The 26,726-nt window shown below is 43.6% G+C and overlaps 1 protein-coding gene across 1 annotated transcript in view; it reads left to right on the forward strand.

The window, feature by feature from the left end:
* Positions 1-23,049: 23,049 nt before the first annotated feature.
* The window catches only part of SLC15A2 (solute carrier family 15 member 2), a 54,767-nt gene continuing 51,090 nt past the window's right edge, over positions 23,050-26,726 (forward strand). The window contains exon 1 of the mRNA XM_033064942.2: positions 23,050-23,197. Within this exon, the coding sequence (XP_032920833.1) occupies positions 23,131-23,197 (67 nt within the window). The 5' untranslated portion in view covers positions 23,050-23,130. The remainder of the gene's footprint in view (positions 23,198-26,726) is intronic.

Below are 26,726 nucleotides of genomic sequence, written 5' to 3' on the forward strand. Positions count from 1 at the left end.
TGGTGCTGAGGTCTTCAGGATTCTTTTGTTTTCAGAACCAAAATATGCTATGGTAAACTGTTTGCCTTTTTGCCTGGGTACCATTACAAAAATTAATAGATACAGGTAAGAATATAGTGTGTAAAATAAAGTATTAGAGACACTGTTTCATAAGAAGTTACAAGCAAAATTAATTTCAGTAGTCTGGAAGCAAATGGTACCCCAAGGCTACAAGGAACACATTTTGGATGGTTAGAATATGAAATGAATGCTCCTGTCTCAGAGAGCATGCAAGAGGGTTATGTGTGTGATCTTCAATTCTTGATTATTAATGTGTATGTTCTCTTTGTCTTGCTGGAAGAGACAAAAACAGAAATGAGGAGATTTCTGAGTAGTTCCCCATGCCTGTATTTGTGCAGGACTTGGCATGCAGCCTCCTGAATCTTCAGGGGGAGAGGTCCTTTCCTCTCCCTGCAAGTCATCTAATGATAGGCTGAGAAGACTTCATCTCTTCCCAAGGAAAGAGTTGGAGATGAGCAAGTAAATTGCATACCAGAAGAGTTGGTATTACTCCAGTGATTAGAAGAACTATCTCAGTGAGAGTGGGTCTCATGGGGTTAGACCGCAGGCATCACTTTTGTTTAGCTACAGGTATATGAGAGGTGTCCCACACCTGTGGTCACACTTGAGAGATATGTAGTGGGAGTTACCTGACTGCCTCTATGCTTAAAGACTCTGAGAATTCTTTTATTCTGTAGAAAACAATGGAATACTGAAGGAAAAAAAAGTGCTTTCCAGTTTGAGCAGTTGAAGAATTAAATGATAAGATAAAATTCCATCATTCTAATTTCCCTGTTAGTTTCCATCTTCTGATATCAAGCATATTCTGACATCAGTCATGAGAACAACTGGCTGTGGAGTTAATGCTGCACTATGCCTTGGAGCAGGGCACACCATCATTTCTGTGCTGTCTTTGTTTTGAGAATTCATAGGAATCTTGGACCTGAGGTGCAGTCTGGGAGTAAAAGACAGGCTTCACAAGGAGGTGATCATTTTGAAGGGATTTTTTATTTCTTTTTTTTTTCTTCTCATTTTCAAAATAATCCATATTGTCTTCTGTTGCCAACTCCTCATCAGTTTCAGAGCATTTAATTAAAAGGACATATCCATCTTTGCCTGGTGCCCTAGATAGCTTCTTCCTCCGCTTTAAAGAGAAGCTAAATTTCCCTAGTCAGGATAAATGGGGAAAGTATTTGGCTGAAGTGGGTAGATTCAGTTTCTATGGAACACGTGGAGAAGGAAAGCATATGTAGAAATCACATCTTCTGACAAGACTGCTCAGGCAAGACATTAGTCACAGACTGGGAGTCAAATGGCTTCCTGAGTAACACCAGGAAACAGCAGTTCTCATCAAATGATGCATTGCAATATGATCGTTTGGGGCAAATTGCTTAATGCATATGCATTTCAGCTTAACTCACTGTGAAATAAGGACAACACAATGCTCACTCATCCCAAAAAGTAAATACATGGGGAGGGTAATAAGTTTTCCAGATATTCGTGTCATGGAATGATTCATTGGAGTGTTCTTGCACAGAAGCTTATGCACTGCTGCTTGATCTTGACAAACATATCATTTCATATGGAGATACCTGGAAGCATCTACTTAGTCATCCTGGATTGGAGAGGTTTCCCCAGTGTCCTGAGTGGGATGTTCCATCCTGTTCATGAGGAGTGCTCCTGTGATACATGTCAATGAGATTTCTGTACTCAAACACTCCAAATACCAGATACATGTTTTTGATGTGTGCCCTTGTGCCTGGACATGGGGAGAGCTAAAGAGGCTCCATTCTCATACCCCTAAAGCAGAAGGTTATTAAAATGTAAAGTCCACAGTTAAAGCTGTAAAGCCAGTTTCATAACTCACGTAGTACTGTTCCCTCTATTTAATAAGGCTATTCATTGATCTGCAGCAGAAAATTATACTTTTTGAGCATTTAAATAATACTTCCACTTGACTTCCAGTTTACGAGGCAATTTAGCATTTCCCTGGGCTCACTAGTGCTGACTGTACACAACTTCTGGTATTGGGCATTTAGTCAGCATAGAAGCTTGAACAAAGTTATTGCTATTTTGTGCATAATATGGGAATGTTTCCTTTTAGATATCTCTCCTTTGCCAGCTATCTCCAATACTGTTGGAGCATACCCAATTCTAGCAAACAAATCCAAAAGGAATGGATTAATCCAAGTGAATTACATGGGCAGCCAACATCAGGAGCACCTGGCCCAAAGAGGACATGATATCAGATTTCTAAAGCTGGCCTCACCATCTCTTTAAAAGCACCAAAGGACCTGGTGTCTCCCCTGGATAATGGGAAGAATTCAAACAGAGGAACCAGGTGCCTTTAAGAAAACTTTCAGAAGGATCCATTGAACAAGAACTGGTTGTATTTTTGTTTAGCCCTAAATTATTTGAAGATGATTTTTTATGATCCTAAAGCTGTTTTGGTTTTCTTTTTAGGTCAGCTCATGTAATAAGAGATATTGCTCCCATATAAAAACCTCTCACTTGTGGTCTGAGACCATGGCCATCAGGATGGTCACAGCTGGAGTCTTCTGTGAACTGCAGAAGTTCCCTGACCCCATCCACTTGCCATCATGATTGTTGAAAATCTGCCAGCATGCTGTAGCTGATTCCATGAGACAAAAATACCATGCTTGTAATAGTCCTTTTCCCAAATTGATCCTTCTTCAGCTAAAAGCTGAAGCCACTCTAGAAGCCACTCCACTCTAGCCTGCATTATTTCAGAATATTTCAGAACATGTTTTTTCTAGGATATTTCAGAACATTTTTGAGGCATTTCCTTTAGGTGGCAGCAGGAGCACAAGAATATTTAGCCCTCACAGTCCCCTGTACTACTGCGGTGGCATGGCTTTGGGCTGAAGAATGTAAACCCAATTTTACCAGCCTTTCATAGCCTAACACACATCAAAGTTTATTTTCATTAGTCGAGCAACTTGCTGATGAGCTGAAATCCTGAATCAAGACCCCATCACCTGTCTGGGCAGTCTTTTGGGTCTCTGCATATGACAGTCTGGACACTTAACACTTAACAACACTTAACAACAATGGAAATGATGCAGACCCTGCTAGGGAGATCTAGCTGGACTTGGTATTGCCTACACTAACATTGTGACAGAGCAGGAAAGGCAAGGACATGGGGAGGAGAACGCTCAAAAATGTGTTGCATGTTCACCTGTTTTCAGAGTTGAGGAAAAACTGTCAATGTGCTAAATAAAATTGCAGTGGAGCTGCTAAACTGGAGAATTCCCCATTTCTAGGATAGCCCTACTGTTTGCTTATCTGCTGAGAGGCCAAAAGATATTGCTCTATACTGCCCCTCATTTACTTTGGAAGGAAATTCCCAGCTGATGTGTCCATTGCATTTCCTGGGAAATGCTTTGAAGTTTATGGTCTGCTTGTGAGACAAGGAAAGCTGCCACATCATTTTGTTTTGACCACCAGTATACTATGGGGTCTCTCATGACGAGGAACTGGGATCTGGAACTGTCAACTCTGAACTCCATAGAATGCCATTCAGGCATTTCCATCCAGCTGGAAATGAGCCAGTAGCTCTTAGTACTGAGGGGGACCTGTCTCAGGCCAGTCTGGCTTTGGGCTCATGGGAAGCAAGGCACAGGCTGAGCTTTGGCTGTTGTCTCTCCCACACTTGAAGCGACTGATGTGGGATCTAGCTGGAGATCCATGGCTGGGGCCCTCATGTGATTGCCTGTATGCTGCTGTAGAAGAGCCTGCTCTGGTTCAGACTCTGGTACCTTCTGGACTTGTTAGCCTCAGACCTCATTTCTCAGTGCTGCTCCAAAGGAGAAATGATGTTTTTCCTGTGTGTTGGCCCCCTGCCTTCTCATGAGGGCCTTGAAGCAGCCTCACCTTTTTGAGGAACAAGCAGATCTACCTGTTGCAGTGACTTGTGAAAGCTGTTGGATAGTTCCCAGTATTCTGCTGCTCTCTGTCACGCTCAAACCTCCTTCCATTCATCTGTCAATGAACAAGTGCTGTTGCCTCACACCCTCCTGGAGCCTGGCCATTCATCTGGCTTTTATAGTGAGTAAATAATATGCTCAGTTATATGTCTGGAAATAGTGTTCTGTACAAATTCCTGGGGCAATCAATATACAGAGTCATTTTATGTTAGAAATAGCTTGTTCCAAATGGCCATATATATCTTTATTATACTGTAAATTCTCACACTGTCACTGGAAGCCACATATGCCTTATTGCACAGCTTTGGTTGCAGAACAAGCTCCTTCTCTCCTTCCATTTCCAATCTTCTTTCTCTTTCCTCCCATCCACCTGGATCAAGGCTTAGGAATTGACTGAATTCTCCAATACACCCCAAAATCTCCTTCTCTTTCTAATGCAAATGTCCTATTAGGATTATTTTGCCCCTTGAAGGCCCCACTGAAGCTCTCTTCCAGATTAGTATTTGAATGTCCGTGCCCTATAGCCTTACTATTTTGGTCATGTTTCTTCTGTCAAAATTAATTCTATGGCAAAAGCCTTGAGAGCTCCAAGCCTGTATTGAGCCCTGCTCTCCCAGATGCTATACACAGAGCACAATATGGCTTTAGTCATCTTGAAACAACAAATCTACCAGAGGGAATCTGCCTCCTCTGGTTGTGGTCTCTTCATATCTGGGGACTAGTCTGAAAGGCTTGTGAAAGATAAAAATGTGGGACCTGGGAGGTCAGCTACAGTGGGGACAGTTCCAGCCACATCATGAAATATAAAATGCATTTGCAGTATGGGCAGGGATGGGGAGATTGGTGGTTATTGCCCCTCAGCAGCTGGGGAGCTGCTTCACAAACATGTCCATTAGCTAGAAAATATCTGGCAGTGCTTTAAGAGGGGATTTTGGTAACTGTGAGTCTTCCCTGTTGGAAAAATGTAAAAAAAATCATATGAGAGTGTGGTGATACAGATACAGAATGAGAGTCTTCACACACAGGCACAGATGCTGTTCCCCTAGAAGCACTCTCATTCTCCTTCCTGTGATAGGGAAATGAAAGTTATTCGCAGGGTTAAAGTTATGGGCATTGGAGACAGCAAAATAAACAATAATGGCTTGGAGAGAAGACAGGAAGATGAAGCATGGCTGTGCCTTGGGGACAGTCACTGCTTGCACAGCATGTCTTGCTGTTGTACACCATCTCAGAGTGAGTCCCACCATCAGAATTTGAATTACTGTAGGGGAGATATTTCTTTTTTAATGTTTTTAGCCCTGTTGTGCCCAGAGAGAATGAGCAAGGCTTGTCCTGCTCTGGCACAGCTGGAGCAAAGCTCTGGCTAAGTGAGAGCCAGAAACAGCCATAAAAGAGAGGGCTGATGCTCGTGGGGGTGGGGAACATGGGTTATAGTTTACTGTGGGTCTCAGCTGAGCTCAGAAGAAAGAAGTTTGCCATTCCATTGCTGGCAAACAGTTTCTGTTTTTCAGAATGAGTGTGGATATCAGGTGCATCCACTTTTCAGGGCTGGGCCTGGTAGAGGGGCTGAAACGTGGCCCACAGGTCTGGGGCTGAGAAGTTTCTTCCTGCTTAGTAAGAAGTCCTCTTGGAATAAGGGTATTTCTGTATGCCAGGAGCTGGTGCTCTGCTTAGCACAGAGGCACCACATCTTCAGCTGTGGAGTCAGGAGCTGTGGCTGAGTCGTGACCTTGGAGCGCTGCTGTCAGGGAAGATGTGCTGCCAGCTCCGTGGGCTGACAGAGAGGGGATTAGTGAAGCTGCTCAGCATGGTTATGTGACATGTTTGGGAAGGCTGTTTGTAAAGCCCCAGCCCTGGGACAAGGTCCACATCTCTCTGAGCATCACCTCCCTAACCTGGACAAGGTGTGAAACCCCACCACAGCTCCCTGAAGGCCAGCACTGCTTGTGTGGGGAGGCAGAGCTCTGCTGGAAAAGCCAGCGTAACCCTGCAACATGAAGTCACAGCTGGAGGTAACAGGCACGTCCTTTGCCTGTAAATCACTGCAGTGTAAATCACTGTGACCTAATTGATTTCAGGGCCAGCCTTGATATTGAAGATGTCACTAAAAGTTCTTTCGAAGGAGTCTTTAGAGAAATGTTTCACCCTTGGTCTTCTGTTAACTTGCCTGTGATAATACATCTGCAGTTGCTATCACTGTAGAGCCTGCTCAGAAGAAGAAGAAAGAAAAAGAAAGAAGAAGAGAGGCTGCTGTTCATCTTATTGACCGCTTATTCACTTCTTTAAAAGTAATTAGGAGTTTAATCAGAGTTTCTATGGATTTTTGAGGGAATCTGTAATTAAAATCTGCACAGTCAACTTACATTATACACTTAACCTTCTTCCAGAGCTGCTCAAGTATCTTTAATATTCTCACGTCCTCTAATGGAAACTGTCAAGTACCCCAACATAAAAACGAGCAGCAAATCCCCTGCAACAGGCTGCCAAACTGCAGCCCCCAACAGTTTTTTGTTGTGAGGAAAGGTCTGCTCTCTGATAACAGCCCAGGCTGTAGGTTAACAGGCCTGATCGACTTCAAGCTGATTTTTCTCTAATGAATAGAGATGTTTCTTTTCATCAGCATAGAGTGCAGTGCATGGAGAGGGGGAAGGGAAACTGTCTGGAAAAAAAAGGAAAAAAAAGCTGTCTGACTGTGTAGGGATGGAGCCAGTCTCTTGATAAGCTTTCAATTAAGAGCAGATTAAAATTAGGTTTATCTTCTCCTGAAAATGGCAATGACGTTAATATAATAATACAATGTAATAACTTAATAACCCAGTTGGAAGTGACTCATCCACATTGGAGAGATCACGTTTTTGCTGCCTAGTTCTGAGAAGGTTAAATGTGCCCATCCCTCATTACTGCAGGTACCCATGGAGAGGGAAAGCTGGACAGCAATTCATAGCCTGGCTGCTTCTCCTCCTGGGAAGTTTGGTGTGACTGACAAGGGAGATTTATGGAGCAGAAGGATGTGATGGGTCCATTTGTAGAAACAGGTCTCGAGGCTCAGCAGAGTCCTCCATTGCCTGGTCCTCACTGCTTATGCAATCCCATTGCTCCACCAGAGACAAGACAAAGACCCAGAGCTTTGAGGTATAGCAGCTGATGTCTGGCATTTCTAGGAAAAGATTCTAAATCAAACACCCCCAGCTGGCTGTTCCTTACTTCTCAGTCCAGCCCATCACAGATATTAAGTACTGTGAAATCTGCTGGCCATAGTGGGGGTTTATTCCTTCTGTTCAGGTAAAGGAGCCACAGGAGACTGTGTGTGTAAGCTGCCTTGTGCAGTGTTTGCTGCCCTGAGTTCAGGTGTTGACTCTTGAAATTAACCCAGATTTTCACTGAGAAGAGCCTGACTGAACTGGTGTCTTGGGAGAGTGCAGCCCTCCTTCTGCTCAGGCTGGATGATCTCAGATGTGCCATTTGGCTGCAGGGATAAAGCTGGTAAATCCATTCCTGCAATCAGGAGATCTGATTTTTGAGGATGATTTGCTCGTCTTGTGTCATGGGATGATCAACACTAGCCTATAACTTGTGTTTTGAGCAAAGGGCTTGTGTCTGTGCCCTCCCAGGTGTTTTATGGAGGAGGGTATAAAACACTTCTACTCTCTTGTCATGAAGGTTGTCATTGTTGTCGTCTTGGTCCAGAGCCTGAGCTTTACCCGTGAGAAGAGATAAGAATAAATTAGTTGTCTTACTAGAGCACTCAAGACCTCTAAATAATAAAGTGTAATGATACAGTTATTTCAGCTGATGATGTCTAAGCATTTGAATTAGTTATTGTGATTTTGTGTGCTGGCCACTGTTATGTGCTGGACATTTCCTGCACTTCAGCATGTCCATGGCTTGCTTGTGTTCTTTAGTTTATTTAGCTGAGAACAATGAATTAAAGCAGCTTCCCAGTAAGACAAACACTTACCTGTGTCCAAATACAAAACCTGTCAGGGCAGTATTTACTCATTCCTGACCTCTAATGTGGGTTTAACCATTTGCCTTTTGAGTTGAGTGACTCACTGTGATTGCAAGATGGGTCTGCTCAGTCCAGTCCAGGTGCAGGGCAGACAAGTTCATTGGTAAAGAAAGTGAAAAACAATAAAAAACAACTGAAGTAAAAAGAAAATGCCAGGAGAAAAAGGAAGTGCTTGGAGGAAGAAGACCAGATTTCTTTCCCTTGGCATTATGGCCTGGGATTTTTTCATCAATGAAATGGAGTGTGTAGAAGTCTTTGGTGTTAAAACTCTAGCTTTAATTCAGAAATGCCTCTAATGCACTGAAAAGTCATCCCATGGAGAATGACAGCCCAACAGTAATGTGGGCATGACTAACCCAGTTCCTTGTGGTCTTCCCTTTCCCACTTCTGACCTTGCAGCTGAAGATGTTAGAGAGAGGAAAAGAAAACTTTGCAGCCTGTCCAGTACTGCTTGAATGCTCTTCCACAATTATTTGAGGATAATGAAGGTAGCAGTTTCTTCTTTGGATTCATGCTGCTTTAGAGCATTAAGCTGTGGGCTGCTTTTGGGTACTTCTGTGTCCCATCAGCCATGTCCCAGGTCCAGTAGGACAACTGCATAAATTTTTTTAACGCTGTCAATGGAAAATTAAAAACATGGAGTATTTTGCTATACAAGTCTCATTTTTATTGTAGCAATGATATAGACTATTTTCTTGGGCTTTGGCCTGTATTATTTTTGCCTGAATTTGTAGCAGTTATTTTTTAATAGTTTTCCATTGACTGACACAGGAGGCTACTTGTAAAATTATAATGGAGAAATTCAAATGTCACACTTTATAGAAAAATAAGACATTCATGCTGAATATCATAAATAGGGAAATTTAGCCTTTGACAGCAAGAACAATCTCAGCTGATTGTAGATGTTTCTGAGGATGCTTTTTCACTTTGTACCCTTTCAACAGCATAGTCAGGACTGGACCTCCTACTTTTTTGTGTGTGAAAGCTCCTTGTCTTCATTCCTGAGCAGCAAAGCCAACATTGATAACTGCATTCAGTATTCAATAAATGGTGTTTATTGTTGTTGGAAAAAAGTAATTCCCCTTCTGGCAGTGAAGAAGGTGTGACTTGTAAATAGAGGTCTGGGAGCAGTGCTGTGCCTGCAGATACAGCAAGGGTTTGACAAAAAGGCAGCAGAGCTGGATTAGGTACGTGTTGGTGTGCAGGAGCAAAACAACCCTGTCAAAATGCAGACTCTGCTTGCTGGAGCCGCTGCCCTGAATAAGGCCCTGCAGAAAGGAGTTACTGTGCAAAGTGGCCCAAGTGCCAGAGCTCCCAGCCATGCTTACTAAGAGGGAATTCTCCAAATTATATGGGACAGAAAAAGCATGCTGCCTAAAGCTTTGGTATAATTTCAAATGTGAAATGTCTTTAAGAAAAATGTCATACACTGGCCATGTCATAGACTGAAGTGCCCACTAAGGCTTGTCACACAGGTCACAACTGTTTTCCTTTGAAAATTGCTTTTACACAGAGATCAGTGTTCTTCCCAAGCATCACCACTCACCTGGCAGCTTTTGGAGGTTTTAAACTCTCAGGAGACTTTACTCTGCTCTCATCTCACACTTGGGATTCTCTTTGTCAAAAATTTCCTCTGGAACAGAAGCATCTGAGCTATAAACTCAGAAGCTGGAAGAGCTGGAGGAGCATTTGGGATTGTGGCATTTGCCCTGTTGCTGCATTTTTCCCTGAGCATCTTTGGCTGCAGTTGGAGGCAGGCTGTTGATCAAAGTAGACACACATCTATCCTGGTCATGCTGGTTTGTTTTCAATTATTCTTGTTTCTCTAACCCACCATTTTAGTACCTGCTTTCTGTGCTGAGAAGTTGATTGAGGGCATACCTTGGTCTCTTCCCTAATTTGAGCCTGGCAGCATCTACAGGTGGGATGTGGAGAGTGAGTATTTCAGGTACTGGTCCTTGGCTGCCAGTTTATGCAGCAATCCCACTGAGAAGCCTCCCTTTCTTAAATATAGGATTCTTACAGTAACTGCAGATACTGTGGATTTTTCCTTGTAGCATTTATCTCCCTGATATGTGCAACCAGCTTCCTGCCCAGAGCCTTGGAGTCCCACTGCTTAGTTGGGATATAGGTGTTTAGTCTGCTTTAATCTGATCCTCACAAATCAGTCCCAGAAGCCACTTCTGTTGCCTTCCTCCCAGTGTCATGCAGTTTGTCAATACCCAGCCTGCTTCTGGGGATTCAAAAATGTGTATGTGTATTTTTAACCAAGCAGTCTCTGCACTGAGCTCTTGGAGAGCAACTGAAAGGCTGAGTACAGGGAGGTGAAGCTGGAAAAGGGGGGGAAGATCCGCCAGGATGCTTGTTGTCTCTGACTGACCCCATTGAGGACCTGCTCAGAGCCCATGCCTTGTTTGGAGCCTGTCACCTCAGTCATTGGGGAGCTGCTGGAACAGGCTGGGAACAGGCTGTGCTAGTGCCAATGGCGCTACACAAAAAGGCATTCACAAATAACGAGGCTCTGAAACACCCTGAAAATAAGTGACAGCAGCTTGAATTGGGGTCAGTTGTGCTGTGGTGAGAAGCAGGCTGGGCTGGGGAGCAGGGAAAAGATCTCCCCTTCTTCCTGCCTGGGAAAGGGGCTGCTGAGGCAATGGGGAACACACCCGTTCCTGCTGACTGTCCCTGAGACAGCCAGGCACTGACAGGTCCTTAACCTTGCTGCAGATTAGGATCTGGTATTCTTCAGACCTCATGTATAAACCCAAAAAAAACATCCTCCCATCTGCAGAGCTTGGCTTCCTGAGGCTGTGGCAGGCAAATAGATGCTGCCCACAGACCAGCAGTTGGTGTAGCCTCCTGACTGTCTGCAATGCCCTGAGCAACCATGGACAAGTTGCCACCTTACTCTCTGCCTCAGTTTCCCCTTTTTATGTTAGGATAATAACACCATGGGGAGGGAGGAGGGGATAAGGATTTTTGTATCATTATGGCTGTCACTGCTGAGGGCCTGCTGCTGCCAGAGAGAGAAAGGAGGTTGGTTTTGAGACTAAGGCAGAAGGATATTTGCCTTTGTCATTAAACTAGTGTCTGTCTCTGGCCACATGACAGCACCTCTTAATGCTGTTCCCTTAAAATGGGAAGGAGGATCCCCCCAGGGTCCAAACTGCACCAGGGCTCTTTAAGCTTAGCTCTGTGCCAGCCAGTCTGTGGTCCCCCTTTGAAGAAGTCATGTCTCTGGCTAAAGGACTGTCTTCAAGTTGAGTCCTAAGGACCCACCACAGCCAGCTGTGTAAAACACTGGCCTTCCACAGCCTATACTTGCTGCCTGAGTCAACTTTGAGGAAAGAAGATAAGATATTTATGGCTCAACTGAGTGAGAGCAAAGCCTGATCCTGTCTCCCAGGTATTGAATAGCAACTCAGCTGCTATTCAGGATTTTGCTAGCAAAATTACTCTGAAGTGTGGGGTTGAGCCACCAGTGCTATCTGCTCTAAGACATGAGGTGCAGATCTGAGAACATATGGGATGCAGTGTTGCTGTTCCCCACACTGGAGTGGTTAGTAAGTGTGCAGATACCAGCCGGACAAGTGTTCAGGTTTCTTACAAGTGCCATCACCAAATGCTGTCTCCTGAAACCCTGGGGCTGCTTGGCAGCAAATTAAAGAGAGCAGATGCCCGTATGTTATTTCACTGGTCAAAGTGGGGAGAACAAATTAAAGTGCCTATTTTAGCACACTGAGACAGCTGCGCTCTTCTCAAGCCAGTTCCTGAGGAGTCACCTATCCATGCCTGATTGAAGGGAAAGCATCTGGTGTAGCAACAGCCAGTTAGCCAGCAGTGGAGGAGCTGGCAAAGGCTTCCTGCTGTGGAAATCTTTGGATGACACCTTGGCAAAGACCAAGGGACAGATGGGAGCCCCGAACACTTCCCCCTAAGCAGTGTCAGGTGCCTTTCATGGGACTGTCAAGTGCCAGGTGAGAGGGGGCTGTGACCTACACAATGGAGCATTTAGGGCTCAGTGGGTGTCAGGTGCTGCGTAGGATTTGTTCACTGTTGATTATGACTGAATTACCATCAGCCAAGTAAGCATGGCTGCAGGAACAATCTTCAGCTGCTTCCCTGCAAAGGCAGTCAGTTACTTAAAGAACCTGTAGTGGTTTTTAAACAGTACAGATGTATTAAGTATATCATGTTACTGTTAAGCCTTGGTGCACTCTGGAAATGTCTGGCATTGTTATTCTTCTGTTAGCAAAATGAGGCTTAGGAAGTTTAAGTGACCAGAATCCCAATAGATTCTGGAGTGAAGAGAAAGTGGGAAGGTAGAGGTGTTGTCATGCCTTACCACAGGCATTAGAAGTGATGGTTGATGTTCTTAACTGTGCTTCTTTATTTCTAACATACCTCTCATAATAGAAAGGAATTTAGAAACTGGAGAAAATGGCACTTCAGTGTCAAGAAGATGCAATCCCTCCCCATAGATCTATGTAGATGCTGAGCATATTTCCCTGTTTCAGCATCCAAAATACTGTATAGTCATTCTCAGTGTTTTTTTTTACCCCTTGCTTAAAGTGGTTTGTATTTCACATGACATGACTTAATTAAATTAAATGACACCAAGTCTGAGCTGAAGTTTGCCTTATTTGATGTTTAGGAGCTTACACTATGGAATAAGTTCATCCTGTGATATGTGTGTTTGGGTGCTCCTGGGGGCTATTCCTCTGTGGTCCAGAGCTGGGAAAAGTCACTTTATTAACTTTTAGTTTCCCAAGCAGTGTGTACCCATCTCCTGAAAAAGTTCTTACAGATGCACAGTCAATAAAAGGTTGCACAAGATTGTTATAAAGTGCTGACGGCTTTAAGACAAAAGACTAATTCCTTTTCTATTCCACGTGAAAACAGGTCTCACGGATGAAGTGCTTTGCTAAAGGTCCCTCAGAAAATGTAAAGCAGACTCAGGAGGTGATCCCAAGTCACCTGATATCCCACCTTCGCCAAACTGCCTGCTTGCATTATGGGAAGCTTGGCAAGAAATAAGGGTATTGAAGCTGCCCAGATGCCTGGAAGAATGTCTCTGCTGCTATACAGCAGGTAATCCTTTAGATTTAAGGAATGGCATAACTTTTAAGGAGGAAATTTACAAAATATGTCATCTGAAGACATTGCCATGTTTAATGCATTTGCTGCCAGTGATTTTCTTTCCCTTGCTATACTGTTTACAGAGCAGCTGGTGCAGAGCTGTTGAGCTTGCTATTGAAGATGAAAGGCTGGTTGTTTTTCAAAGTCTTTTGTGCCTGTTTGCTCCTAACTGGAGCTGTCAGTGTAGATATTTTTCATTTCCTTTTCACTATAGGTCTGAAGTCCCTACTTTAAAGATTTCCTCAATTCAAAGAAAGATTTCTTTTGCTCTAAGTCCCAAAAGACCTGAAGGGTCTTTTCTCTTTTGTTTGGGCTGAAGACTCCACAGGCAATGCCAGTGCCTTCGAAGAGTTGCTGAAAACCTTTAACCTGCAGACAGCCAATGTCCCAGCTGAAGTCCTTTGATGAAGGCATGAGGAATTCAGTCTGTTCTACTCACTTCAGTGCCCTGGGAATGAGAACACCCCTCTTGAACTATATAGATGCAATGGGAAACTTCCAGTGATTATTAATTAGTGGTCTTTACAATAGTACATGAAGGATGGAGCTTTTCCCCTCACAACAGCCACAAAGAGCATGTGTTAGGTATTGTACAAACCCCCACAGAGATGCTCACTCAAATTGCTTAAAAGCCAAGTAATAAAGAGTGCAGAATCTTCCCCATTCCAAAACTGAGGCACTAAAGTTATGGAAGGTGAAGTTATTTGCCCAAGATCATGACAGGAAGATGAGATAAAGCTGAGAACTGAAACCAAGGTACCTTAACAACCTGATTTTCCTTTTCTGTGCCATCTCTCATGCAGTGAAATAGGCTGAATTACAGGATTTTCTCTCTTTCATACAGTCTGTCTGTTGGTAGTTCTGTTACTTCAGTGAGGGAGTTGTCTTAGAAATCTCTCTGATCAGTCATTAAATCATGATTTCACGATCTCACTTTTTTGAATTTTTTGACCCCATGAGTTTCTCTCAGAGAACATCTGGTCTACAATGGCAGTCTGAAAGGCAATCCTGTGATGCTCATTTCAAGCATTCAGCCTTCCCACCTAGCCTGGACCACCAGGGTTATCAGTCACTCAAACCAATGCTCCTACCCAGCAACATCACCCACTTGGAGAGCAAGTCTGTGCAAATCTCATAATGAAGCTGTACTGAAAAGAACTGGGTCCTGAGTGTTCTCCAAAGTGCTCCTCATCAGTGCATTCAAGTGACTTTCTGATCATGAACTGCTCTTCAGCTAAATGTGCTTTTCATTTAAAAATGTGTTTTCTGTAAATGATCCACAAAAGTGATTCCAACTGGTATTTTTCATGTTGCCCTCTAGTCCTGCTGCCAGCTCCCTGTCCTTGCTGACCAGAGTACAGCCCTGGAGAGGAGCTGATTGTGAGCTGTGTAGGGCTGAGAAGCCCATAGTCCAGCCATTCTGATTTTAGCTGAAAATCAGTGTGCCTTAGCTGAGGCAAAGGCACAGTGTTCACAATGGCCAGAGCAGATCTTGCTGTTCTTATTGAGCAGTTGGAACACTGAGCAAGGACTGAATCGATACTGAGTGTGCTGAAACCAAAGGAAGAATATCTCTACATTTTCAGTTTTAATGGTCTCCACTTAGCAGAAATTGATGGCTCTTGGACATTGGGAGATCCAAACAACTTTCTGCTTGCTCATATAAAAGTTTTTTTCCTGGTTTATTTCTTAGGATAGTGCACACAGCAAAACCTATGCAGAACACACACAAACGTCTTCCTCCTTTGCTGTTTGTGATTCATTAGAGAATTGAGATTAGCCATGCATGAATGTGAGGAGGGTGACATTGCTGCCAAAGAAAACTTGAGTTCTACATCTCAAGTTTCAGGTCACCAGAGAACTGTGTAAAGAGTAACCAAAATGCATAGTTATCACTGAAGGTGACTGACTCTTAGTAGGGCATGTAGTTCATACTCTCGCTGTTACATCTAGAAAAATTGCACAATATCAGTGCAAAAAACATTCACCAAACCTGAACACATAGCTGCAGTCACACAAGTCTGTTCAGAACTGGAAAGTTAATGGGAATCTTACATTCTATAGCATTGCCCTCCCTTGTCTTTGTCAAACAGCCTAAGAATGGCATGAATTCTATACCTAATTCTGTTATCAACTTTGCTGATTCCTATTCTAAAAAGGTTTGTTGATTTTTATTTTGTAAATTTTAGCTTCTTCAAAAAGTATCCCAAGTGCACTAAATATATCACCTTTTCCCACAGAACCCTTTTTGTCTTGATAATTAAGAGATTGATCACCCCCAGCAACAGACATAAATGTTCAAATAGTACATAACTGTTCTCTGTACTAATGCAATAAAAGTGGGTTTACTTTTACAGTGGTAATTTTAGCAGCAGTCTAAATCAACACCCTGTTGATAATCAGACAAATCTTCCTTTAAAGAGAAATGCAGTGCAAGTGAGCTTGTTAGTATTATGGGCACATTATTGCCTCCACTTTCCTCAATCAGCTTTTATTCATGCTTTTACAATAGGTGTAAATTTTTATATTTCCTTAGGCAAGCAGAAGAATGAGCTGAACATCTAGAGTATTACTTAAAATAGGTTATGGTGATAAGAAATAGACAGTCGTGTACAATGTTGAAAAGGTCAGTGGATTAGAGTGCTGATTTCTGCAAATGACTAGCCTTTGCTCTGCTGGGGCTGGCAGGCAGCTGAAAAAGAAAAAAATTTGCAGGGGGGTGTTCAGAATCTGCTGAGGTGTTTTCTATATGGATATGCTAGGGAATTTGGGAGGGAGGATGGTGGGGAAACATTTCTGCAGTATGAGGCACAACCAGTGGGTGAATGGTGTCTGAAAGAGGAATCCTGTTGTGTGAGGTTGAGGACTTGCTCCTGTGTCATACCCAGGCTCCCTCAGCTGTGCCTTGTCTTCATCCCTCAGCCCTGCTCTGCCTTGTAGGTATAGGAGAAGTGGGGAAGCCCAGGGAAGTGGCTTTGTGCCTTTGTGTGTGATATAGTGACAAACGCCGCTCTGCGTTGGATGCTCTCAAGCAGTACCAAAAATATAGGGCAGCCAGTTTTATTTTTCCATTCTCTTAACAATGTTGCTTTAAAAAGTTGAAAGAAATCGGTGAGATATTTCTGGGCTAAAATTTTATGAGTCCTCCTGTCAAGGACATGCTTTTTGCTCCACTTGACTATTTCTAAGCTGCACTGGTTTTGACAAGTAACATGGTGGCTGCTCTCACTTGCATTGCTTCCAAGGTGGAGCTTTTGTTTTTCCTGTCTTCTAAGTCCAGCCAAAGGAGTCTGGGTCAGCCACAGGATTCCCATCGAGCCTCTCTGTAGAAATTCTAGATGGAATTATGCTTGTAGTTGATCTGAAAATCACCCCTTTCCTTATATCAGGACTGTAATTCCTGTTGGCTCCAAGGAAAATCTGTTCACCTGAATATCTAGTCAGACATGTTAATTATGATTCTTTCTGCTCCTTTAATGTTTGGATAGTATCTTGCTGTCCTCTTCTGAATCAAGACCACTCCTAACTCAGTTTGGATGGTCCATGCAATGTGTTGCTCATGCCTGACTAGGGACAGCTGCTCTGTGTGAATGGCTGCACTGCAGAAAATGCTGTGGTTCTGAGGATGGCCCATCTCAGATAGGAGTCACTGCCCTGTATTTTCCTTTCAAGCTACCCTCACATCTGATTGCTGTTTTGTAAACTCATGAAATTTGGTTGCAAAGTGCCATCATTCAAATTTTTGAGTAAAGGAGAGAAATGGTGGTGCCAGATTCAGTGCAGCATTAACTGAAGGCAGTGACGTGCATCACATTATTGTTGGCCTTTTTATCTCTGGTCCTTTCCTTTTTTTTTATGACTAGCAAGATGACAGTAAGTCAGCTCAGATTGACTGCTCCTTGCCTGAAGGGCCATGAAAGTGTTTCAAGAGATGGCTTTATGGCTTCTCAGACAGTTTAAATGTTAAGCCTTGTATGTTTGCCAGAATGCAAGATTCCTCCTAAATCCATTCTTAACAGAGAAAGTTCAGATCCTATGGTAGAAACACCCTCCTTTTCAACCATTCAGCCATGATCTGGCTTCTCAGGCCTGATACAATTTTCAGGAATACCCATTCCTTGAGCAGAGCCTGCACCTTCTTTAGTTGCTTAGTCAAATGGCTCTCCTAGCAATGATAGGATGGCTATAGCAGCCTGGATTGCTTTCTCCTGGAGAGCTGTGTCTCCAGACATTCTTACCTCATACTTTTTGCAGTCAATGACAGATGGGCATGGCTTTGATATCTGCTTGTTTTTTTCTTGGGAAGTCAAATGGAATCAGTAGCTCATTTTAGGTGGGCTGCTGGATTGCTGCTCAAAGGCAGTGCAACTGTACTTTGTTACCAGTGGGGAAATGCAGAGCTGATTCCTTTACCCATCAGGGCTAGAATGAGCACAGAGACTTCCACAGCTGACAGGAAGGAAAAAGACCAGGGAAGGAGAATCTGTGGACCAGTGGCCTTTCACATAGTAAAGAATAGAGAGGCAAATCCATCTGTCAGCTGATAGCCCATCACCATGGCTCTGGAGTGACTTGGAGGACAAGCATTCTCCAGCTGGATGCTGGGAGCAAAAGGTTCATTGAGCTTCTGCTGTGTGCCCTGAAGCCAAAGAATATTTATTTCATGGACAGCTCAGTTCTAGGATTGACCTTTTGTCTCGTATCCTTTGGAGCAGGTGCTTGGCTCTGGTGCTTTGTGTAAGCTTTGTCTTGCTTTTGGCTTTCTTTTGCCTTGCCTTTTCTGGCTCACCTTGGTTCATCACATGTCAAATTACTTTCATCCTTGCTTCCTGCCAGGGTGGAGCAGGGGTCAAAAATACAGTAGAGCAGAAGGTGCTGCACACACAGCTTTTACTGGCAGATACAGCTGTGCAGACTAAGCCAATGGTCCCAAAGGTTTTTCCTTAGCCTGTAAGCAGGCAAGGAACCTGATGCCTTCAATGACTCTTGCCTAAGAATGCCCTCTGTGACTTGTCCTGCAGCAAGGTGTTAAGACTTGCCTCTCTCCAGACCATCCATCCAGCCTCAGAGGGAGAAGAGGAGCTGCTTTCTGTGCCATCTAAGCTATGTTTGGCCATCCTGCCATTTGCTGCCCCTCTCTGGCTTGCACATGAAAACCAGCTGACTCAGGCAGTCACCCAATGCATCTGCCACAGCTTTCACTGGCATGGCCAGAGTCATCTGTTCTGCATGAATGGGGCTCACCAGCATCTGGCAAATCTCTGCACCACTAGGATCTGTTGTAAAGGGCAAGTGACCAAGTACTCCAACAGCATGGCTATAGAGTACAATTTAGCAAGCGATGGCTCTGCCCTGGGATGGTTGCCTTTGAGCTTTCAGCTCAAATGAGTTGGTCTCCTTCCCCATTTAAAACCTCCTGAATCCACAGGAGTCCAGCAGTCAGGATATTTGTATCATAGGCAGGTTTTTTTTCGGATGCTTGTGGCTTCAGATTCAGTGGCTCTGACAGCCAGCACATAGCTGAGGTATCTGAGAGTCTCCTCTAGTGAGGCAGGGCCGGATGGGGTGCAAAGGTGGGGCAGATTTGGCCTGTGCAGGTTGAAAATAGCCACTCTTTTTGCCCTGCCCTTCCCTAAAGCAAACACAATTCCAGAGCTTGACCTTGGCTGACTGGAAAATGAGCCATGTTCACTGAGGAGGCAGCTGAGGCAGTGTTGTCACTCACTGACAATACCCTGCCTCAGTGCATGTGGTTTGGGCCAGCACTCCATTAGTGAGGTCCAGAAGTGGAAGGAGTGTACACTGGCAATGCAGTTGTCTGTCTCTACAAGATCTGGAAATTTAACACTCTTAAAGATGCACATTTCCACCTCACCAGAATGTCTGAGATTTAGAAAATCTTCCTATCCTGAGGCAGAACAAACTGCCTGTATTTTGAAAAGAATGAAAACTTGAAAAATATACCTTGAGTCACTCAAAATGTTTTTGACATGTTTTGTTTAAATTGTAAGCTTTTATGATGTGTTAGCAGATTTTTTATCTACAATAACTAAAATCTTTGAAATGACATATTTGAATAATGCTGAAATTTCATTCTCTCTCTGATTTTGTATATAAAAACAGTCTTCTCAAATCCTTTCCCTGCAAACCCATATTTTTTCACTGATTTAAGTGAATGCCTACTGCCTGCTTAAAAAAAAATTTAAAAAATCAGTTAGTGTAATGTAAATCTGCTTGATTCAATTAGAAACAGCTTTTGAGGAGCAAAGTCAAGGAATTTATCTCCTGTATGATAAATTGTGTCAAAGAGGTTACCACTGGATCTAAAGTTAACCCAGGAACTAGTTTTTCTTATCTTCTAGCTCATTTTTAAATGCTGGCAGTTCTGTCTTTGGTTTGAGTCAGGAAATCATTGTAAGAAGCCTCACAAAGCACTTAAAGATCATTTCATCTTGAGGCAGCAAACAGAGATGAACATTCCGAGGTTTTACAGTCCTAACTGCAAACACAGACATTAGCTCCTCATCCACTGGCAGTTGAGTCCAAATCCCTCTAAAGGGCTTCAAGAAAATGTATATTATTGAGCTTTATCCTCAGCTAAGTCTCCTCTCACAGGTCTTGTAGCTGCTTGAGTACAAGGTCATCGTGGTGCACAACCTGCTGCTGGGCAGGACAATGCCTCTGATGCTGGCACATAAACTGCCTGGATGTACACACATTCATATGTATTTTGATGAAATGTGACACCTGTAACTGTTTGAACAGTTCACCCTGAGGAGGGTTGAACCGAGGTGCAAGGGAACCCTGCCTGGCCAAGATACAGCAGAGAAAATCTCTGCTGTAACCAAGAGTAACAAACTGTAGCAATTACCCAATTAAAACTAAGCCCCTCTTTAATCAAGACAGTCAAGTTAGGAGGCCCTCGGGATTTTTGTGAGAAGGAGGAAGTCCTAATCATTGCAAAGGGAATTGCTTCTTTTTCTACCAGGTTTGAAGTTGCCCCCAAACTTGCAGATGCTAATTTCAAAAAAGAGAATCATTAGTTTTTAATAAAGAATTTGTTCCTTGGGAGGTGTGGGGATGGACTGAAAGCATTTTGCTGTACAGTTTAGAGTTCATTAGTGCACCCATCAGGGAAAACGTGTGAGAAAAGTGAAATCAGATGAATATTCCTTATTTAACCTCCAAACCAATAATTTAGAAAAAAAGAGTGCAATTTCTTCTAAATCTGAGTTCCAGGTGACTGCTTTTTATCTGAGCTCCATTAAATTATTCCCCTGCTAAATTTTCATGAAATAGGCTTTTTGCTCCAGCAGACGCTGACTCCCTGAGATAATTTGGAAAGCAAAACATTCTGTTTTTATTAGTAATGATCCATCTTCCACCCTGGTGCTATAAGAGGCTTGAGGAAGGTGTTGGTGCCTAGGTGTCAATTTTCTGCACTGAATCCCTGGTTTTATCACTGACATGGGGATGGGCAGGATGAGCTGGTTCCCGCTTGTCTCCCTGGCTGTGGGTAGCACCAGGGTACAACAGAAAGTCATGAGAGCATTTGGGAGTGATTCTGCCTCCAGACAAGTCAAGAGACAGCGTCCCTGGCCTCACACTCACTGCTCAGCTTGTAGCTAGATCCCTCTCACCCTCTTTGCCACTTCAATGTGAGACTGCAGAGATGAGACTATCTTTGGGCTCAGTTATGGTAATTTCTTCCTTCCTTGGTTGTCCCATGTGATTCATTCCCAGTCTTTATTTCTATGTGGCAACCACCAGACACAATTTTTCTACAGGCTCCTGTTTATTCTGGACTGACACATGGCAAGTTTCCTACACAACCCTTTTTAAAAACACACATTTATTTGCTTTTACTGACTCTGGTCAGAGCAGCTATTCTGAAATCCCATGGGGATGGAGCATTAGGGGCAGACATATGTGATGAGCTGGAGCTGCTCCACATACCAAGTGCAGCTGGTTGAAAATAGCCTTGACCTTTTTATAAAGTGAAGTGATGTCCAGCCCTGTTTTCACTGACCTGATATATTAATGTGCTGAGGGAACTGGACAGAACTGCCTCAGCATTTCCCAGGTGGTCTTTTCTTGGGGCATGTTTGCCTTGACAGATTTCTTCCTGTGCATGAACTCTGAGGCAGAAGGAATCTTTTACAAAGATTCTGTATTGCTGTCTATGATGTTTATGGCAAATTGAGCTCCCTTCATATTGTTTTGCTTCCCTTCTTTCCTCTCCTTGGTGACCTCACAGCCATTAGTGCCTGAATTCCAGTCTTTATGTACCTCATTTCCTCTCTCTGCTGTCTCTGAGGAGGGCTCTGTATCCATGACCCAGCCGTATGAGGTCTGGATGCTTGTAGTGCAGTCTGAAGCGCTGTTCATGTGGCATAATCAGACCAGGACCTATCTAGGTGTGTAGAAGACCCCAGAAGTGTGGGATTCCCTGCCAGGAGCAGCAATGGAAACAACAAGCTTGGTTTGAGGCTTCCAGGCTCCTGCCTCTATGCTGGGAAGCCTGGAAGCCCCCATACTCCAAGGATTTGCAGGGTCCTCACTGTGGGAATGAGCTGGGTTCCCTGGGCAGCCAGAGGCTACTGAGGTCTGTGACCCAGATATCCTCACTCCAGTGCAGTCCTGCCAACATCCAAGGAGGACATTCTTCCTATCAAGCCATTTTACTACAGGTTTGGATTCACAGGCAGCGCAGAGTCTAGGTGAGAGGGGAATCTGGCCTTTCATCTCAAGGGATGGAATGGCATTTTATCACATCCTCTGAATTATTCTGCCACAAACATCTTGAATGTCTGGTTTATCTCCTCTAAAATGATCTGTACACTGCTCATCAATCATCCTTATTTCACAACTAAAATGCCACAGGTGGTTCAGCAACCTGAGTGTTTGGACTGAAATAATTGCATTTTCTGGAGCTCTGTGCCTGAACCAGGGCGAAGCTGCTGGTGCATTGGAGATGTTTGGGTGTTGTGGAGATGGGGCATGGGGCACTTGGGTGGATGACTGGTCAGCCACCTGTGTCAGGGTCTGTCCTCCTGTGTGCCAGCTCCCGGAGCAGCAAATTTCAGCTTTGCAGTAGATTATGAAGGCAAGACTAAAGCAAGTGAAGCTTCTTTCTCAGTTAAAGAACTCAAGGTTACTTTGCCTTAGGAACACAGGTCTACCTGCCAGGCTTGCTCCTATTTCACTGCAACCTGGACTTAAATGACAAAGTGATTCCTGCATGAGGGTGCCTGGGAAATGTTCAGCACTCACAGGAAGACTGGCTTTTTGGAGAAGATTCTTGTCAATCACCAAGGCCTAAATCTAATTTTAGGCATTAAGCTGAATATGAACCCTTGGAAAACATATGGCATCAATTCTACTTACAGATCAGTTTTGATAAGTTGGCTTGATATACTCAAATCCTTTGAGTTGCTTTCCATTCCCCAACAGGGAATGTGACAGAAGGAGGAAACTCTAGGGCTGAGGGAGACCAGGTCTGGCCAAGTTAGGTCCAATGTACCTGTCTTAGCTGTCTATCCTCCCTTTATAACCAGCTGTTTCTTCTCGAGCCCCGCAAGTTGGGAAGGGACCTCACCAATAACTCTGCTCTTACAAAGCTACTGAGTGGTATAGAAAATACAAAAGAATACCCTGAAATATATGAAATTATGAAGTAAAGAGTTAATGAATTCTCAAGAAGCTTTAAGTTTGCATAAAGAAATCAGAGAAGGGAGGTTCACCAGTGCATTTCTTCGGCCAAACCCACAGATGAAGATTAACTGAAAGCCTCCAGGGACAACAAACAGAACAATGTTCCTGTGAGGCCAAGAGTTTGTTTTGCCATTTGTTCTCTGTATGTTACCATGGAATACAAGTGCTGCTGTGGGTACAAGAAGAAATAACCTCATACTCTGCATTTATCTCGGACACATCCTGAAGTTTAAACAGGTCACAGTCCCTTCTTTTGCACTGGACCACTTCACTGCTTTCCCCATGGAAATCTCTCCATCTGGGGACACTCTGCCAATGACTTTGTTTGAGAATCTCCGCAGAGATTTCCGTAAGTAACGTGCTTGGGTTGTGTTCCTGTTCTTTCCACATTCCCTGGCTGGGAGTGCTCGAGCAGACAGACATTGTGTGTGGAATGTTGGTGGGAGTGGGCTGTTTTGAGGCAATTGCCTAAAATATCCATTCAAGAGCTTCAGAATGAGAGTTGTGCAAATCTGCACGGCAAACCTGTTTCCGAGATGTGTGCTCATTCAGGTGGAAATTTGGGAAAATGGGAAGAATACAATGTAACCTATGTGTCCTGTTGTGCCTGTATTGCAGATCGCTAATGTCCTTAAGTACCTGAAATGGTTTGCCGAAACTAAGTGACAAATTGCCTGAAAAACATATAAACCTAAGGAAAAAACACTCCTGTTCATAGGGGGGGAAAAAAAAGCAAAAGGCAGAAAATGAGCAAGCTGCTATTATTTTTTATGAATTAATCACCCATCTTCAGATCTGACAAAATAGAGGAAGCTGGAGTCTCTTTTTGCTCTATTTTCAGCTGGTGCTTGAAGCAAAAGTGTCAGAAATCTCTTTGCAAAGCCTGTTCTGATGAGATTTCCAGCCAGTTTCATGAATGAAGTTGGTTTGGATTAACTGTGAATAAGTTCTTGTGCAGAGAACTAGCAAAGCATGGGTTCATTGATCACAGACACTTTTGTGTAAGGTGTCTGACCCAACACTCAATAAAGGCAATGAGAAACCTACTGGGACAGCTTATCCGATAGCTGTGGAGCCACTTTGCAGTTCCAAAGCAGCTGGAGTCAGCTATTCCTACACACTGGAAACTGGATGGGAGGGAAATTTGCTTATGGTCTATTCACCTGATTCATGGGGCTTGCATCAGGCCCAGGGACAAGTTCTCTACACCATACAATGCTCATTTACAAAACTGGTGTAGCAGATGAGACCTGGTAAGAGCCAAGCTCTCATCTTTCCCTCCTCCTGCTCTAATGCCTTATTTCTGTTATAGAAAATAACCAAATCAAGTCGAATTAAAATAGCAAAACAGCAATTTTTATTTTTGCGACCGAAAATACAGTCCTGGGAAGCCACAAGCGAGAACACGACAGCGCCGAGTCCGGGGTCGGCCCTGGGTGGACACACACGCTGATCTGACTTCTATTGCATCAGATCTCCCTGTGTTCACACCCTGCTATTTCGGAGAGTTCCTGGCCTGAGGCGAGAGTTTCCTTTGTTTCTGCAGCAAATTCTCACATTTAAATTAAATCCTTTTTCTGGTGCTGCCCTGGACAAAGGTCCTTCCTGCATGCTGATGAAGGCTGTGTCTGCTCCACATTGATGTGTAATGAAGTGCTGTCTTCTCGCTTATGGGAGCCATGGGAGGTGATTGGTACTTAGGCAGGTATTTTATCGATGATCTCTTCCCGTCCGTGTGGAGATCACCGGGCTAGGTCTGTTGATATGCTAATTACGGTCGTTGTCTATGGCCCCGGGTGCTTGGTGTTTAAGAGGTTCTTTATATTTTATTTTATTTCATACAATCCGTTTATATAAACACGAATTATAACATATATCACATTTCCCATCAGTAATTACCAGGGATGGATGCCTACCTGTTCTGGGATTGTTTAACTGTGGGGACAGTTCCAGGGCTGTCCCCTGAGGCTCTCTCCAGAAGTAGAAGGTTTTTAAGTTATGCCTCTCTATTGATCCCCCATCTACACAATTAGCAGTGGCGCTTGCTCTGAGTCCAAAAGTGTCTGCAATCAACCCCACAATGATATTCTAGGAGAGCACTGTTGTAAAAGGCTGCCTCTCCTGAAATGTGCTGTGTGTTTTAAATGTGACAGGCTACATGACAGGACCTGAAACAGAGACATTTGAGGAAGCTTGGGAACTTCTGATCCTTGAGCCTGAGCCAAACCATACTTCCTGACTTTTTGGCTTGGGAGTCTCTGATTCAAACACATTATTTTCACCTGCTATCCATAGCTTTATCATTCCTGCAGAATAATCACTTCTTTTAAGATGCCTGTCTTGATATAACAATGCAATTCTCTGCACGACAAAACCCTAAAAATTTGGCTGCTAAATAAAAATTATTGAGAATGTTTGTTTCATTTGAGGCATCAATAATTTCAGCAGAGCTGTAAGGAGAACAACTCAACTTCCCTTAAAATTGCAAAAAAACTTCTTTTTGTTACAAAGCTCACTTTGCCTGCTCTGCAAACTCCTGAGGATCAGATTTTCTGGAGGTGGAAATCCAATACTGAATGTCTGATGGGGCATCAGGGCTACCAATCCTGCTTGTGATGCTGTGTGAAAAGCTAATATGTGCTTTGAGAAGTAAAAGCACTGACTGATTTTACAGGAGTTGTGGACTGAGTTCTTGTTTCTGTGCAAGAATTCACTGTGTTCTGTGTGTTTTCTGTATGGCCTTGAGGTGGTTGCTTTTCTCTTTGTCATCACATGGGCTCAGTTGCTAGACCAGTCTTGCAGTAGATGAAAGAGAGTAGGAGAGGTCAGGCCTCCCATCTGCTTCTTTAAGCAGCCTGGACAGCCCCATGGCTGGCAGGGCTTCTGCCTGGAGTGCCTGGAGTCAGCAAAGAGCCGAGGCAGCAGGGCACTGTGATCCTTATCCCATGTGTGCTGTCACTGTGCTCCCGTGAGGCTGTACCACCACACCAACTGTGGAGCCAAATGCCATACAGGGAATGGGACTTACAGAGACCATCCTTCAGGCACTGGTTTTCCTTCACAGCTTTTCTTTTAGAAAGTGGATAGTTCTCTGTCACTTCTCAGCCTAGTGGCAAAGCTGCTGGGGCTGGCAGCCCTCAATTTGTGGGCCAATGCAGGAAGACAGGTTGGAGTGAGTCTGCTTGAAGAGTTCTGTGCTGATTAGGGTCAGATGTTATTGCCATAGGGGCAGTTAATTGAGGGGGTATCAATAAACAGCAGGTCACCTCTCTAATTTTCCTTCTCTGCCTGTTATTTAACAGAGAGAAAAGATATTGAGAGAATATTGAGAGAAAGGCTCCATTAACTATACTTTTGTCTTTAATTCTGCAACTGCAGTAAAAGCCAGTATGGGAGAAGCCCCTGAATACAGGATAGAATTGGTTCTGTAATAATAATAATAATAATAATCACTTGCTTTCCCTCTTTGAAAATAAATATGGTTCTTAGTAGAGAGATTTACCATTGCTGGCAGTCAATCAGGCAGGACAATTTGGGCTCTGAGTACTTGATTAGAATAACTTTAAGGAAAATTGCCTTCCTGAATCAAGTAAGGATCCATTAACCTGATGAAACAGGGTTTGCTTATCTGAGAGGTTAGGACTCATAACACAGCTTGGACTGCATTAGATGAGGCCTCTTTTAGAACAGAAAGTAATAAAAACACCATCTGTCATGCCTAGTCAATCAGACCTCGTATAAGAGAGGAATTATTCCTCTGACTTTACCATTATAAGATCATCTGTTTGTTAACAATGGGAAGTGTCAGGAATGCTGAAAACTGGTTTTATACCCTCAAATTATTTCTAGCTGCCTTTATCTTGGAGAGAATTAATATT

The sequence above is a fragment of the Catharus ustulatus genome, chromosome 7, assembly GCF_009819885.2.
Source record: "Catharus ustulatus isolate bCatUst1 chromosome 7, bCatUst1.pri.v2, whole genome shotgun sequence".
Classification (NCBI taxonomy): domain Eukaryota; kingdom Metazoa; phylum Chordata; class Aves; order Passeriformes; family Turdidae; genus Catharus; species Catharus ustulatus.